The following is a 16,643-nucleotide window of genomic DNA, read 5'->3' as shown; positions in this document are numbered from 1 at the left end:
AGTTTCTACATCTGTAAAATGGAGATGATGCCATGGCGATAAGAGCATTAGGAAAGCTTACAGAAGTGTTGAAGATGAATTAATGTTTGTACAGCATTCTTAAAGCTTTGCAGAGATGTGTAAAAATAAAGACTTGTGTAGTATTTTTAGGAAAATTATTTTGAAATGTAGATAGTTACAACCATTTTGAAATATCTGTTACAGATTTTTCTAGGTGCATTAACAGGAGTTTGTTCCTCAGACTTTTGTAGTGGGGTGGCTGCTTACTGAGCACCCCCTTGTGGCCAGGTGTCGCTTTGCAGGCACCCTGCCCCTGTTAGCCCCCCTCTTGTGCGTCCCTTAAGCCCCTCCTCCCCCCACAATTCTCTCTTTTCTGGCTAACAGCTTCTCCACCTGGGGCTGGTTTAATAATACAAAAGGTTCAAACAATCCTCAGTCCTTAATAACAAAATAGTTCAAACAAACAATCATCAGAGAGTCCCCAATATAAACTTCATAATGCCGACACACAAATTCATATTCAGTCCTGGTTCTTCTGCCACACACAAAGCTTTGCTCTACCCTAGTCTGCGCTAACCAAATCTGCTAGTCCAGACCTTTCTGGTTGGAGCTCTGGCCCTGGCTTTCTTCTCTTGTCAGTGTTTCCCCTTGTCTTGAGGGAGAAGCTAGTGTATATACTACCCTCCTCCAGAGAGCTGCTCCCAATGGGCTGAAAGAGAAGGGAGCCCTGCCCCGCTCTGCACTACAGGGCTCCTGATCGTAAAGTATTCCAAGTATTTTACGAAGCAATAGATAGTGGTATGAAACAGCTACACAGGTGAGCTTAACAGCCATAGCAAGAGCTCAGACATAACCTTGGACATTTACGACCTATTTCCCTGAGATGGGGAGAGAAGGCTGTTGGCCAGGGCACTAGGGATAACCCATATCTTTCTGAAAAATGCAATTGGACTTTTAGGGTCTACTTGGGCATCCAACCAGGGATAAAAAGAAGAACCTCGGCTACATACATTGTCTTATACTTAGATGGTAGAGTAGCAGAGACCACCTTTTTGTTCTGTTTGTTCAGTGCCTAGCACACTGGGCTCCTGGTCTATGACTGGGGCTTCTAGACACTACCACAATACAATAACAATCTCTTTCTGAAGCTCCCTTTCCCAATGCTGCCCTGCAGCATCAGTGTGGCAGGGTCTCTTCCCAGGGCATACCCCTTCGAGGCACAGTGGGGCCCTGCAGGCATCTTGCCCTTCAATGACATACTTGCAGGCAAGAGCACTGAAAGTAACACTCCACTTCCTGGGGTTCAATTTATTGGCCCAAACCCTTTCTGAGGTTTTCAATTTCACTCTCATTCCAGGGCATCTGGTTCCTAGTCTCTCCCCCCCCCCCTCCAGTTACCTCTGAACCCCAACTAGGGAGCTCTGTCAGTCCCACATCAGCCCCTGGCCTCTCTGGAGAGCCAGGCCATTTCCTGGGCCTTTTCCAATTCAACTTCCTGGTATAGGGTCTTCTGGCCCCCTCTAACCTTAAAAGGGTCATTAAACCCCAATACAAGACGAAGCAAGGGAAGGGGATTAACAGCGTCATGTGTTGGAAATGTAAAGAAAATATTTTAGCCAACAAAATCATTTAAAAAAAAAAAAGAAAACCACTTCAGCACCATATTAAATAGTTTTTAAGTGGTTAGTGTGCTATTACACTTGACTGTTTAGTGTCTTACTGATAAGAGACCTTTTTGAAATAGCTTTAAAAAAGTGAGCCTTAGGATCAAGATAAACTTTTAATGGATACATCTTGAAGAAGTTAATCTTATAAACTCTTTGCAACTGCTACCACATGTACACTATTGTAGAATTTCATGACGTTATTTGTGTAAAGGGTGAACTCCTGAGCTCAACATTATGTACTTACTCTGTATAGCTCCATATGGAATACGAGAAGCTACTAGAAGAACTGGTTCACAAAAAGAAATACTTAAAGCAACGGAAAGAGGGTAGGTAAGCCTTTTATTCATTGTACATATCAATGTGTTAATGGAAGGCCAGCCACAGTTTTAGAAATTTACTTCATTGCTGTCCTTTAACCAAACAATTTTAAAAAGTACCACCGTCACTACATAGCTTGCAAAAATGACTGTCAGTGCCCGTCTTCCTAAAATCGTCGTCCTCCTTGGCCATGCAAGTTTTCTAGCTTCTAAGTCCCAAACTCCCTCTCTTACATTTACAAAATAGCTTCACGTCATCATCCCTGTCCTTGAACAGCTCTATTTAAGTAAGGGTGACAATACCATAGCATGCCACCCTTACTTCTGTGCTGCTGCCTGCAGAGCTGGGCCCACAGTCAGCAGTCGCCGCTAGCCAGCTGCACAGCGCTGAAGGCAGCAGCGCAGAAGTAAGGGTGACGTGGTATGATATTTCCACCCTTACTTCTGCGCTGCTGCTGGCAGGGGTGCTGCCTTCACAGCTGGGTGCCTGGCTAACAGCTGCTGCTCTGAAGGCAGCACAGAAGTAAGGGTGGCAATACCGCGACCCCTTTAAAATAACCTTGCGACCCCTCCCCCCCGGAACGCCCTTTTAGGTCAGGATCCCCAATTTGTGAAACACTGATCTCCTCTGTGAAATCTGTATAGTATAGAGTAAAAGCACACACAAGACCAGATTTCACGCGTTTTTCATGGTCATGAATTTGGTAGGGCCCTACCCATGCATTTTAGTTTCCCTTGCGTGCCCCTCCCCCTTTGTGCTCACCTGCGACAGGCATTCTCTGTCCTGGCAGACAATCTCTCCATTGTTGGGATGACAGCCTGTTCTACTGCTTGGCCTTGATTTTCTGCTATTTTCAGATTTCATCTCAGAATGTCTCATCCTCCTTTGATTCTTACAATAATGCTTATGAAAGACACTGTACAAAATAGTTGTATTTCAAAAGTGATTTTAGTTGAGTAGTTTTCTTTGCAAATTCCATCCCTAATATTTAAAAAGCCACTGTGAAAGAGTTTGGATGCAGATTTCTCATTAATTTTAGTGGGACTTGGTCATCTAATACCCTTAACTGGCTTTGCAAATCTCAGCCTATGTTGTTCAAAAAATAAAATAAAATAAAATTGTGGCTATTACCTGTTCAGTATTTTTTTCAATATTGTTTAGCACAGAAAATCACATCTCCATTTCCTCGAACTATCATCTGAGTGATATCTTTTTTGACTTGTTAAACTCTGCGGCAGAGTACCTGGTGATGGGAGGAAGATTGGTGTACTGGCTACCAGTTTACAAACCTGAGTACGTACTCTTCTAAATGCCTTGATATCTAGTCTGTAGTAGATAAAAATTATATTATAACCTAGCCATAATTTCTTCCAGGGTGGGATGTCTCTAGAACTTCCTACTGGGGTTTAAGAGGGATTCCTACGATTTTCGTATATCAAAACTGGATGAGTGAAGGAGAACAGAGTTTGGAACAATTTTTGAAAGGAGAGAGAACCATGTGCTGCCAGTTAGAAATCAAAACTTTTATTTTTTTGCAAAAATGCATGCTATTGATAAAAGAATGGTATGTGACTGGAAAACCAGAATACTGGAATCCAGGTAAACGTCAGAGCTAAATGCACACCCCTTTAAGAGCAGGCAATATTAGTTTGCCTTTTTATTGAGGCTTGACCCTTTTAAAGAGAGAAATTCTGGACAATTAAATTCTCCAGGCGAATCCAGAGGTCAGGTGACCAAGAGGAATCATGACTGCCAGGCTATATAAGAAGCTGCCTGTAGCTCAGAGACAGACTTGCAGGTAACTGAAAATTCTAGCTGTTCAGCTGCGTAGGTATGGGTTATGACTGTGGTGGACTGGGCAAGCTTGCCAGGGGTCAGGTGGTTCCCCGTGAAGAGAGTGAGCTGGGGTGGAGTCTGCCAGAGGGGCTTGGCTAATGAGGCCTGAGAGAGGCCCAGGAGAAGACCAGCTTCCCTTTTCCCTCCACTGCACTATCAGGAGAGGGCGAGCTGACACACCTGCCATGAGAGGAAAAGGACTGTTGTTTCTCAAAGCCTGGAGAAGACGGAGAAGAGCAGAGATCCCTCTGTCAATAGGGCAAGGAATCATTTGGCCCTGGGGGAGGGTATATGACTTACCTGGGTATGGAAGGGCAGTCATGCATCAACATGGGTGAAAGCTGTAGCCTGTGCAGCAGGAAAGCACTGTGTACCCCCAGGAGAGCAAGCCTGCACTAACAGGGCAGAAGGACTATTATGTCTGGGACGAGCTAGAGAAATTAGTTTGGTTTGGCCTTGGGTGATTCTTGGAAGGGGAAGTATTGACCAAGGGTTAAACTCCCAGTCTTTCCCAGGCAGATGGATGGGGTGGACAGCTGCTAAAGAGGGGGAAACTGAGCCACGGATGTGACTAGATGCAAGGAGAAATAAGGACTCCGTTACAGGCCATGGGACAGACCATAGGTGGGGAAAAAAGGAAGTATTTTCTTCACTTTCAGATGAGAACTGAGGGACAGAGGTTGACTTGCCCAGGGTAATACTGGAAGTATGTGGTAGAGCTGGGAATTGAACGTGAGTCTCTTAAGTCTCGGTCCAGTGTCTTAGACAGAGTTACACCTGAGCCTCTGGAGTTACAGCATGTCAGGGAAACCTCTTGTTATGTCAGTAAGATAACAGAAATTGCGTTCTGAATGCCAAGGCCCTATATCCTCCACAGCAAGCTGAAACTAAATTTTGTGGAAGAACCTTTGACTTCTGTGACGTTCCGTTGCAGCAGACTGGAAATTTTGCAGAGCTTATTTAAATTTTAAAAATTGAGTCTTTTATTGAATTCAACATGAACAAAAATGCTGCCAGTATAATAGGCCATGTTAAGTGGAATTCATTTTATGCCCTTCCACACTCTGTTTTCAGTTTTTTGTGAGGGCAATATAAAATTGTGTCATGGAAATTTAGTTTGGGAGGGAGGTGGAAGCTGGATGTGTTCGGCAGCTGGGTAGGTGATATTTGAGGCTTTTGGAACCCCAGAAGGATATGGGAAGCAGTTTGGGATTGTGGGCTAAGCACATTAGTTGGATGTTTGTGATAAAATGATGAGCAATGACATGGCTAATTGGAAATATAGACATTTAAACTGTCATCCTTAGGTTGACTGAAATGGATCATATTGTCTCTCAGAGGTATTGTTTCAGGCTGTCTGCAAACTCAAGGAACACTATTGTATTGTTATACATTAGCTCACATTTTTAAAGTTTTCTTTGCGATTAGGAGTGGAAAAGTGGGGTGTGTGTGTGTGTTGTTTTTAATATGAGAGCTTAGATTTTTTAAGTGCCAATCTGTGGCAAAGGGTGTGTTTTGCAGCCATGGAATACATGGGATCCTGTCTGTTGCTCACAGGTGTCAAATATGTAATCTAACATGTCAGCCTATAAGAGGTGTTCCTCACAGATATATAGAAGGGGGTAGTATACAGCATGTTTACACATCTTAGGTCAGCACCAATACATCTTGTATCTAACAACAGCTTGTACATTGTCACAAGGGTCTTTCTTCACATGTGGTGGGACTGGAAGCCACTAACAGTTGTCCAAGGTTACAACACAGTGGTAAAACCCTGTGGCTTGTCAAGTTGTGACACCTCAACACTAACTCTGGGCATCAAGTGATTATTACCAATGAGATATCATTTTAACACTTGAAAAGACAAATAATCTAATATCAGACCTCTCTCTAGTTGCTTTGTGATGGTGGAATCACTACAAAAATATACTTCAAAGGTGAGCTTAGTGGATCTGTATCATATAGCTTGCATGTCACTCTTTTTGAATGATGGAATAAATATTTTTGTGTATACTTATTAAATGGTTCTTGCAGACAAAAAGGTGCCTTAACCAATGGAAGTTTTTAATTCATTATTCAGAATGTCTGTGGCTGCTTATCTCTGATGGCATTGTGTGTGCTTGTGAATTCCTAGATTGCCAAAATGTATGGCTTGTGCTAGTATGCTGTTTGCTTAGAATTATCAAGTCTATTCTGTTTGTCATAGCATTGCGTTTTCCCTACTTTTTTTGTAGTTGTGCAACAGCAGTGCTGCCCCAAACAATGGAAGCTGTGTTTCTTACTGGTTAGAGCCAGTGTTCCCTTTAATTTTTCCCACCTTCATATTGGTGCACATAACAAAATTCATGTGGTGCGGGTGGGGCTGAGGGGTTCGGAGTGTGGGAGGGGGCTCAGGGCTGGGACAGAGGCTTGGGGTGCAGGGAGTGAAGGCTCTGGCTGGGGGTGTGGGCTCTGGGGTGGGGCCAGGGATGAGTGGTTTGAAGTGCAGGGGGGTGATCCGGGGCTACAGTGGGGAGAGAGGACTCCCCGCAGCGCGCTCTCCCCGCAGCAGCACCTGGACTGGGAGGGGAGAGGAGCCTCTCCTCACCGTGGCAGCTCTGGGGCTGGGGCTACAGGTTAGGCGCCCCTCCCCTGGCCCCAGCAGGTCCGGGCTGGGGGAGGGCCACGTCGCTCTGGGGTTGGGCTGGGCTGCACCACCCCAGGGCCTGGCTGGGTCCGGGCTGCTCCGGGGTTGGGCCGCGTCGCCCCAGGTGCAGCTGGGCCCGATCCGGCTGTGGCTTGGTCTGGGCCGCAGGCTGAGTTGGGGCTGGGGGAGGGGTGCCTCTCTGGTGGCAGGTTAGGGGCCAGGCTAGGTGGGGGTTGGGGGGAGGGGCACCCCTCCCCTGGCCACAGCAGGTCCCTGGGTGGGTTCTCTGAGCGCCTGCACGGCACTAAATAGGTTGCTTCATGCCCTCACAGCTTACAGAGAACTTAGGTTAGAGCAGGTGGCTAGGAGTTATGAATTCTGTGTTCTGTTGTAGCTGTGCCACTGACTTGCCTTGAGCAAATCAACCTCTCACTTCCTCAGTTTCCCCATGTGTAAAATGGTGCTGACTACCTACTGTTATGAATGTTTTGTTTGTAGTGCAGTGTGAAAATTTCAGATGAAATGCACTATGGAAATGTGAAACATTAATATATTAACACATTGAGTTTTCAGTTTTAATCCTCTGTGCAGGTTCTTACTTTAACAAAACTTGCTAGCAAATTTGTGGGCCAAAGAGAGAGAAGCTAGTGACTAATCTGTTGAGCTGTCAGGTGTTCACTGACAATGTCTCCCTTCCTATTCATCTGTAACTGATGGTTACCATATGTCCTCTTCTTTTAAATTAAAAAGAAAATTGGGTAAAATGGATTTTTGTTAAAGCAATTGCTACTATACTCCATTTGACAACGTTCTGGGATTTACCTAACGGAGTAATCATTACCTGTAGAAAGAACTGTCTGCATTAATGCTAAAAAGACAGGAAGGTGTTTTAGAGTGATAACACCTCTCATTCTGAAAGATAACATTACACTCCAAAGTAGTTTATTGTTTCATTCTGACATTGAAATCATTGTTAGGCCTGAATTCTTTTAATTCCTTTGCTGTCGGGCTTTTACACAGTTATGAAGAGAAACTTCTAAAAGAAGTGGTGGCAGAGTGCCTATCTTTGTAAGTTGTTAAGAATTCTTTGGCCCTCTTCTGTCATGCATTTCCTGATTTTTACCTGTTGTAAGGGAGGCGTTACCAAATTTCAAGCTGTAGGTGCATTGGGAGAGGAGTTTGAGGTAGTGAATTTGGAGCCTCTGAAATGATGCACAGAACCAACTCATTTACTTGGTAGGACTTGTGATGTATCATCTTAATTTTATAAAAGCTCATGTCTGGTTTTTTTTTCCAGTAAGAAATTTCCAAATCTTCCTCCTCACCTACACCTTCCTGCTTTTTCGGATGGTTGTTTGAAGCTGCAATCTATTGTAGGAGGTGTTTCGGATCTGTCTTTAGCTTTCTATTATCCAGATTTTGTGGACTGGTGTGTTCACAATCACAAAGTGCTCCACCCTGGTAACACTGTGGCTGAAACTCTGGTGGTGGTTGGTTTGATGTCTGTTTTGGGAAATAGAACTGCAGTTTGGTTGGGCAAGAAATTTAAAATGGGGAACATAAAGATTATAATAGAGCTTTTGAATGAAGACCTGGTAATAATATTTGTTGCACCCAAGGAATAGCTAAAAGAGTGTGGGGTACTTTCAGTTGTTATCTGGGTTTCAGATCACATTATGTGTAGCAAAGACCTCAGCAGACTAGCAACAGGGGAAGAGAGAGAGTGGCTTGTTCTCCACTCCTGAAGCAAGAGAGAGAAGAAACTTTCATTGTTTAAGGAACTAAGGGAGAGACTACTGCCAGCTCTCTTTCCCCTATCCTCAAGTGTTCTGAGTCTGGTTATTTTTCATGCCGTCTGTCCTCCAGAAGGCATGGAGTGTTGCTTTGGCTGTAATTTTTAATTTTAATTTAAATTTTCTCTGGATTTATACAATAATAAAGGGCACCTATCGAAGACTCAGCATTCTGCCACAAATCAAAAGAACAAAAATAAAACTAAATAGCCACTTACCTGCCAGCAGGACACATCTCCCTTTCCCCACATACATCAAACCCACCATCCTCTGGAGCAGCCTGCACAAATAAATGTGCCTTTCAGCGTGCCTTGAAGTTCAACAGATCAGAGCTAGCTTGGACCAGGAGGAAACTTGTTTCAGAGCTCAGAGCCTCTCACGGATAACTCTATTGCCAGCCCCCCCCTTATAAATCAAGGGGGCTTCTGGTCAAGCACATTTGCTGATTGCAACTGTGGTAGTGTAGCAAGAAGAGAGAGGCAGTCTCATAAAAAGGTCCTGAGAGATTTAGGGTTTTATATAGGTCAAAACCATCCCCTTTTATCCATTAATTGAGTGAAGCACAGTGTATTAGGGTGCTACTTCAGGTAGCAGATAAAAATTAAACAAGTTTAGGAGTTCTTGGGCATCATAGTAGTGCCCAGTGCAGAAAATGGAAAATAAATGCAGCTCAGGAGGCAAGAAGTTTATTGCTGCTTTGAGCTTTGCTGAAGAGACACATGTTAGTACAAGAATTAAGGAGCCTGGAACTTCTGTCATTGACGTTCCATTTTCCACTTTCCTGTGAAATCTTGTAGCTGCTCGGTATGTCTATGTGTAAAACACCACAGCAGTTACAGCCTCCCTGCTGTAGCACTTCATTGTACGCTGAGAGGAAGGCTTTTCCCGTTGACATAGGTAATCTACCTTCCTGAGAAGCAGTAGCTAGGTCTACATCAAGAGTTAGGTTGGTATAGCTGTCTCTCGGGGGTGTGGATTTTTCATACTCCTGAGAGACATAGCTATACTAATGTAAATTCCTAGTATAGACCTAAGAAACTCTAGTTCTATTTTGGTTTGACTTATTTGTTTATGCAGGAGGTGGAACTCCCCTTATTTAAAAAATACTACAGTGTTCTGTATTAATGGCCCCCAGCTCTGTACCAGCATTATTGCGAAGGTTAGTGTCTATGGCTGTTGTAGCAGGCTTTCTAATACAGTTGAAAGAAGCAAGACTTGCAACATTGGTCACATTGTTCATAATTTTTCAGGTAGCAATGCAAAACCGTACACTTATATTCTGTCTTGAGTGGCCACATTACTGTAGTATCTGAGCAGTCTCTTAATGTAGTTATCCTTACAACAACCCTGTGAAGTAGGGGTTTGCTATTATCTTCATTTTACAGTTGAGGAAACTGAGGCACAGAGACTAACGGACTTGCTCACGGTCACACAAAGTGTATAGATGCATAGAAAAAGTATTTTTTTAAAAAACAAACTTGGGAAGGTACCATCATAGGTGGCAGTAGGTGGTGGTGGTAGGAACTGCTTTTGCATTTTTTTTGTTTTCCCTAATATTTATTTACTTTTCGATACATGCATCTCCCTCGTGCCTCAAATACTCCTTGCCCTTCAAGGGATGTGTTAGTTTTTTAAAGACTAACTCAGCAGCAGGGTGAAGATGCCTCATGTTCACGCTTTCCTTTATTATATATTTATAGGCTATTAATTGAGTCAGATGTCTCCTCCCCTCCCCCTCTGTGAAACTCTTTAAAACCTAATTCAGCTTTTAGCATTTTGAAAAATAAGAGGGGGAATGCAATTTCGGAGATGTAGATTCTTGGAAATTAGTCTTCTTTGTATGGCTGGTGTAGATGTAGTTTTTCTGCAAGATCGAAGTTACGTAAAATATTGTGGAAGCTTACTCTTTACCCACCAGTACAGAAGTTTTAACTGAATTAATTTTGGTACATTTTGTCAGCCAGGCAGTATTATTGTCCTCTGTCAAAGGGCTATCAGAACAGATTTTCTCCTTTAAAATGTCTTTCCCTGTCTGACAAAGGAAGTCCAATATGCTCCAGTCTGTTTATAAAACCAGTCTCTGAATCCAAAAGATTTCAATGGTTATTAAAGAGGTTGTGTTGTAATATAGATTGAAGTCCAAGTATAATAGTCTCCCATTGGGGTGTGACAGTAAATACACAACCACCCAAATCAGTTGATTATCATTGGATGCTTGTGAAATACTTTTAAAAAGCACAGTTCCTGATTGGATGGTTGGAGGCATTTTCCCATGATACTTGATATGATGCAGGCATCTACATATAGAAATGTATGGCTGGAAGGGATCTCAAGAGCTCAATTACCCATTTGTAGAGAGCCCAATGGGAAATATTCTTCCTGTTTACAGCTAGTTCATCTGCACCATGTCTTTTATTTGTGTCCCAAAAAGATGAAATATATGCTTATGATTTCTGAAAACAAGTGAAAACGTTGTTTCTGGAAACTTAGTATGGCTATAAAATGTGTGGAAGCTTATAGTGTAAGCCAGTTTGAATAGATCTGTATAACTGTTGTGTTTCAAATGCACATGGTACAGTTCATAGGTTTACAGCTTTCTGACTGCTTATTTCTTCCAGATACACAGAAGAGATTATACCTCGGCACCCCTGCCTGAAACTTATTAGTAACTGTGAGCAGATGCTTTCCAGCCACACATCAAGGCGCTTGATAACCATGGAAAAGGTGAAAGAATTTGAGGTAAAATGTTCTTGGGTGTGTTGTGCGAAATGGCGGCTGTCAAATATATGAAAGGTTTGCTCTACTGTTTGAACTGCAAAAGGGAATTTATTGTATTACCACCACCAGTTTTGGTATTCAGTACTGGACTGTCAATTCTGCTGCTGCTAAGACGTTTTTATGACACGAATTAGAGGCTTTGAAAAATGCCACATCTTAAAGACAAAAAACAAGCCTGTTGTGTTGCTCACTTAGTCTGCAATGATTTAAGATAGTTTTTTGTTTTTAAAAAATTTTGATAACCAGTTTGCCCTGGATGAAAAATTTAATATGGGTGATGGCAGGATCTTTGAGGACAAGATATTTTTTCAGAGGTGTTGACTTCAGTGGGGATTGAGAGTGCTTATCTCTGAAAATTGGGTTCTAAGCCATTATATATACAGTACTAAAGTCTGACATTAGTTCAGTGATGTGGGGGCCTCCTGACAGGGGTATTTAATCTCCAGTTCTCATGCAGGAAAGGTAATGTGTTTTCAGTTGCTTAAACTGTTAAAGATGACTAACAAAAAAATCAGTCTGGAAATACAACATTAGGAAAGAGATACTTAGACATGGTAGGAAAGCAGAGGCAGGTTAATAAGTAGGACATTGTTCTTAGCTAAAATGTGTAGGAGGTGAGCAAGCGCTTCCAGTATTTTCTTAATTAGCTGTAAAAAGCTATTATTTTAAACAGTGGAGGTGGTTTGAAGCAAATTAGTGCTTCAGCATTATGGTATACACTCACAATCCAGCAAGCTTCCAGTCTGGATTTCATAATGCAAGTGATGACTTAAATTGTCAAATAGCACTTACGTAGTGTAACAAATTGTAAGTTGTTCAGAGCAGGTGCTGTTGACTTTGGCAGTAACAAACCATCATTTATAACTTAAAATTTGGACATGTATCTCTCCCCCCTTCCCCTATGCCAGTTTTATTTTTTATATATTGACAGGTTTGACATTAATAGTATTCTCGGACTACATGTTCTAATTTAAACCACTTCTTCACCCTTCTGTATATAGACTTCAGTCATTTAGCACTATTGTGTTTTGTACATCACTTACTCTTCAGTATGTATCTTGTCAGTTCAGTGATTGAAATGCTTAGTTTTGAGCACTTGATGTTAGTTGACAAATTTACTACTTAGTTAAAAATAGCAGATGCCTCTGCCCAGAGATCCAGAGACCTTTTCTATAACTTAAGGGCAATGAAAGGCAATGTCCTGTTTCTAGTGAAAAAGCATGTTTAAGTAATAAGTAAAACTGTGTATTGTTTAACTCCTTCCCTCAGCAAATGCATATCTGCTGTTGAGTTTTTTGATATAGGGTATGTTTGGCATCACACTGTTTAGTTCCTTTTACGGGGATCTCTTAATTGACATTCTTCCTACTCTGTTTCATATCAAACAAATGTTCTGTAGGGACATTTTGTTGTCCAGTAAAAGCGAAGAAGTGACACGAAAAGTTGTTTGGGAGAATTGGAGGTCTGCCCATTTATCTTGCTGTTGTGCGTGTGAGGGTTTTTTCATACTCCAGCACCTAGTGTACTTTTCCAGGCATTGTTCAGTATAATTTCATTTAATTAGGAACTAATTTTCTAGTGTGTGTGATAGTTCAACCACAGTGCACAGTGTCCGTGAATGATGATACATTTTTATAAAGATAGTGATTTTTATGCTTAAGGCTACGTTTTAGTCACTGGTATTTTTAGTAAAAATCATTGGCAGGTCACGGGCAGTAAACAAAAATTCATGGCCCATGACCTGTCCCTGACTTTTACTAAAAATACTCATGACTAAAACTTGGGGGTGGGCTGCCCGGGGCCCCCACGGGTGCTGGGGGCGGGCAGGCGGTTGTGGGCAGGCGGGACCCCCACTGGGGGTGGGAGGGTTGGCAGGGCCTGCAGGCTCCTACCTGCCTCCGCGCCTCCTCCCACCCAGCAGCAGATTTGGGGGCGGGGGAGGGCAGGGGGTTGGGGCACAGGACGGGGTGAGGCTGGCTCTGGGCAGCACTTATCTGGGGGGGCTCCCCGGAAGCGGTGACATCCCCCTCATTCAGCTCCGTCCTAGGCGGAGGTGTGGCCAGGCAGCTCTGCGCGCTGCCTCCGCCTCCAGGCACGACCCCTGCAGCTCCCATTGGCCACAGTTCCAGCTGAGCAAGGGGGATGTCACTGCTTTCAGGGAGCCCCCAGGTAAGTGCTGCCAAGAGCCCGCCTCACCCAAACTCTTCTGGGGGGACGGGACGGGGTGTGGTGGCCCGGGACTGCTCCAGCAGTGGCTGGTGCGCCTGGCGCAGAGGCTGCCTTAGCTGTCCCTGAGCCAAGCGCACCGGCCACTGCAGAAGTCATGGAAGTCACGGAAATTCACGGAATCCGTGAGCTCCGTGACAAACACGCAGCCTTAATTATACTGCATAATCATCATGCAATATTGCCAGGATTTACCAGTACTAGCAGTAATGAATACATTGTATATATGTAGAGTATAAACACTCTAAAACCCTGACTCCACTAAAGAAATTGATCTGTTGTTGAAAACACTCATCTGCAATGGATCCCATTGAACGGGTGTTGAAAATTGGTCGTGTTTATAATTTCAAGAAATTAGTGATCTAAGAGACCAAAGCAGACATGAATCCTATCCAAAAATATTAATTGACGTACATAATTTTATCATAAGCATAAAGAACATCCCAGTAATAAACAACTTGAATTGTTTTTATCTCATTAAGTTCAATAGGAATTCCTCTTATAGCTGATAAAGATTTTATTTTTTGTAAATGTGCAGTAATGTACACACTTACGCAGAGCAAACTGGACAAAGTCTATACAAAAAATGTGCTCAAGTATGGCACACAATGGGTGGGAAATCTTAAAAGAAACATTTTGAGGCTTACTTTGGGCCAAGGTGTCTTATTAATTACTTCACTCCTTCCCCATAATAAATGGGTATGGCCATATTGGAGGTAGGTTAAAAATAGCTAGTTAATACCTTATGAATCTGTATGAAATAAAAACCAAGAAGGTGGAAGAACAAGAAGGAAAGGAAGTGGGGGAGAAGTAAAGTTTGAGGGATATGAGGTGAGTATTTGCTATCCTTGATGATAAGGACCTAAAACCATTATTATAAAGGGGGCCTTTTACAGCATGAAAGTGTCTTGTAGTTTCTCCCAGGGTTGGGGAGGGATTTGGTTGGATGTGGATACCTCCCATGTCTCAGTGATATTCTTTGTTCAGGACCAGTGCTATTAGAGCAAGCTTTTTCCACATAGGGGATATGAGCCTGTCCTCATCAAGGCTGATGAGGAGGCAGAGTTTAGAATTTGGCATGCATGTGGAAGCACCATAGTATGTCCGACGGTGAGGCATATGAATGGCTGCTGCTTCAGCAGATGCAGAATCTGTGAAGCTTGTGGTGTATAATCTGGTTGGTGTCCAGTAAAATTGGTTCAGTCTTTTGTTTTAGGTTAGCTGTAGGTTGAGCCAAGTTGAAGTGTACTGTACTTGATGTTGCACCAGGTTAGTTTCCAAGTTTCATAAGCAATCTGTTTAGGTGACGCGGGGAAGGAGGAAACAAACAGTTTTATGTTGCATACTTCGTATTTTTCTAATTCCAAAGTAGAATCAGATGGAAACTGTGTAACTACAAATGTATATGGGACAAAACAATTTCCAGCAGTATTACAGGAAGTATTCTTGAGGCTCCATATCTATTCTTTAAAGATTGACTTGTTTTTAAATTCCTCTTGTAGTTAGGTTTTTTTGCGGGGGGGGGGAGGCAATCTCTTGTCTGTTCCACTTTTTTAATAAAACTAGCTTCTAGTTTTGTGGGGCTTGTTGAGTCACCCTGTAAAATATTTTGATGACTATATACTCTCTTCCACTTTCTGTTTCACTACTATTCTGTGTCTGGTGTCTTTCCAGAATAATTCATATCTATTTTGCTGGTGATTGTTCTTGTTCTGAAACTTTTAATCTGTACTCCTGACAAAATACTGATATCTGTAGAGTTCTAGAGGAGAGGGGCTGTTGACCACTCTTGAGAAATGTGCCTATGAATTGCATGTCAAGATAGGAACAAGAACTAGACTGAAAGTGCATTCTGAACAAATGACTGCCCATGAAAAGACCTGGGAGCAAAGTGTTAACGGATTTGCAAAGCTGAAGGTTTCCAGCACCTCCTTGTCACATGGTCATTCTAGGCATCTTTATTGGTGTTGAGTTTTTTCTACTGTATTTAGCAGCATCAGTTGCTAGACTTGACCCTGTTGTCCTGTTTGAACTACTTGGTGATGTTTATAGCTGTCTAAAATTTGTACAAGGGTTTCTCTAGCTACTGTCCAGTTCCAGATGTAGAACACTGGGAAGCCGTGATAAGGGTAGGAGGATTTTTTTAAAACAAAAAACAGACATGAGTAATTACCCTGAGGCTGAACTGAGGCCCACTAGATTCAGCATAAGCTTGTACATTACATTGGATATCTGCACAGATGTTAAACTAAACACCGCTCTATTTGTAAACTTCAGTTCTTTTCCCTCCTCCCCTACCTGCTTTGTTATGCTAGAAATATATTGCACCATTTTTAGATTATTCTATATAAGCAAAACTAATGTGAAGTTGCATGATCAAATAAGTTGTAAGCACTTAAGTGGCTTTCACTTTGACATCAGCCTTTCTGGCTTTCATTTATTGTAGGATGCATCATAACCCATATGTGGGTAAACGTTTATGTAAAACAGCAGTTTAGTTGAAAATTGGTGCCATTGAGGAGAATATAAATATATCACGGTCCATACCAACGATGTGAAAGAAATCCTTATCAGAGAATGACAGTAGGTTAAAGGATGGTGGAAACCTGACTCTTACAAACAAAGGAGGAAATCACTTGCTTTCCTGAGCTGATACCATAATAGTGATGGATTTAGTCAAGTTAGTGTCTACAGTTCATTGTTGGCCACTCTTGGTGCCTGACCCAAAGCAATGGCTTCTAGAGAAACTTCACCTGCTTGTGCAGAGTAACCAGTTAAATGTTTTACCTCTAATACCAACTTTGGGCAGTGGTTACAAAGGAAATAAAATGAAAAAACTTTTCCTATTCTTTCGCTTCCTCTTCAGTTTCAGGTCTGGGGAACAAAACAGAAAAAGAGGGGTGGAAGATGTCATTGCACTGGAGTAGGTAATGTTAGGGAGAGGAATGGCTTTAAGGTGATAGTTCAAATGATAAAGTTCAACTTTTGTCCCTGACCTGTTGCTTTGCTTAAAAAGCGGGAGCTAGGGGAAGAAAAGGCACAATATTTGGAAATTGCACCTGACAATTCAATGGTACAAGAGGATTTGACACCAACACTTTAATTGTGTGAAATCTGCTGTGCTGCAGATTTCATTAACTAGTGTGGCCCATGCACCTACTGTAGGGTGTATATGAAGAGAGTCTCTTAGAGATTTGGCAGAGATACTGTTGCAGGATTAGTGCTTGTATAGACCTGCTGACTTCAGCCATTATTCAGAAGCATATTTTAGTTAACCATTATATTCTGTTCATTGTAATTACCTAACATCCAGCAAAAATAGTAGAGAATAAATTATTTCCAAAAGATCTTGCATGTATTTGTCATTTTATATGGCTAAAGTCAGAATATCACTATTGT

At 42.3% G+C, this 16,643-nt stretch overlaps 1 protein-coding gene across 1 annotated transcript in view; it reads left to right on the top strand.

Moving 5' to 3' along the window:
- The window catches only part of TRMT11 (tRNA methyltransferase 11 homolog), a 48,006-nt gene that overhangs the window by 25,571 nt on the left and 5,792 nt on the right, over positions 1 to 16,643 (top strand). Inside the window, exons 10-12 of the mRNA XM_026649830.2 lie at positions 1,921 to 1,993; positions 3,147 to 3,278; positions 10,859 to 10,979. Of these exons, the coding sequence (XP_026505615.2) occupies positions 1,921 to 1,993; positions 3,147 to 3,278; positions 10,859 to 10,979 (326 nt within the window). The remainder of the gene's footprint in view (positions 1 to 1,920; positions 1,994 to 3,146; positions 3,279 to 10,858; positions 10,980 to 16,643) is intronic.

This window comes from Terrapene carolina, unplaced genomic scaffold (assembly GCF_002925995.2).
Source record: "Terrapene carolina triunguis isolate 2854851 unplaced genomic scaffold, T_m_triunguis-2.0 Scaffold85, whole genome shotgun sequence".
NCBI classification, from domain to species: Eukaryota; Metazoa; Chordata; order Testudines; family Emydidae; genus Terrapene; species Terrapene triunguis.
The sequence above is the reverse complement of the archived record's forward strand: the minus strand, read 5'-3'. Positions and strand labels throughout refer to the sequence as shown.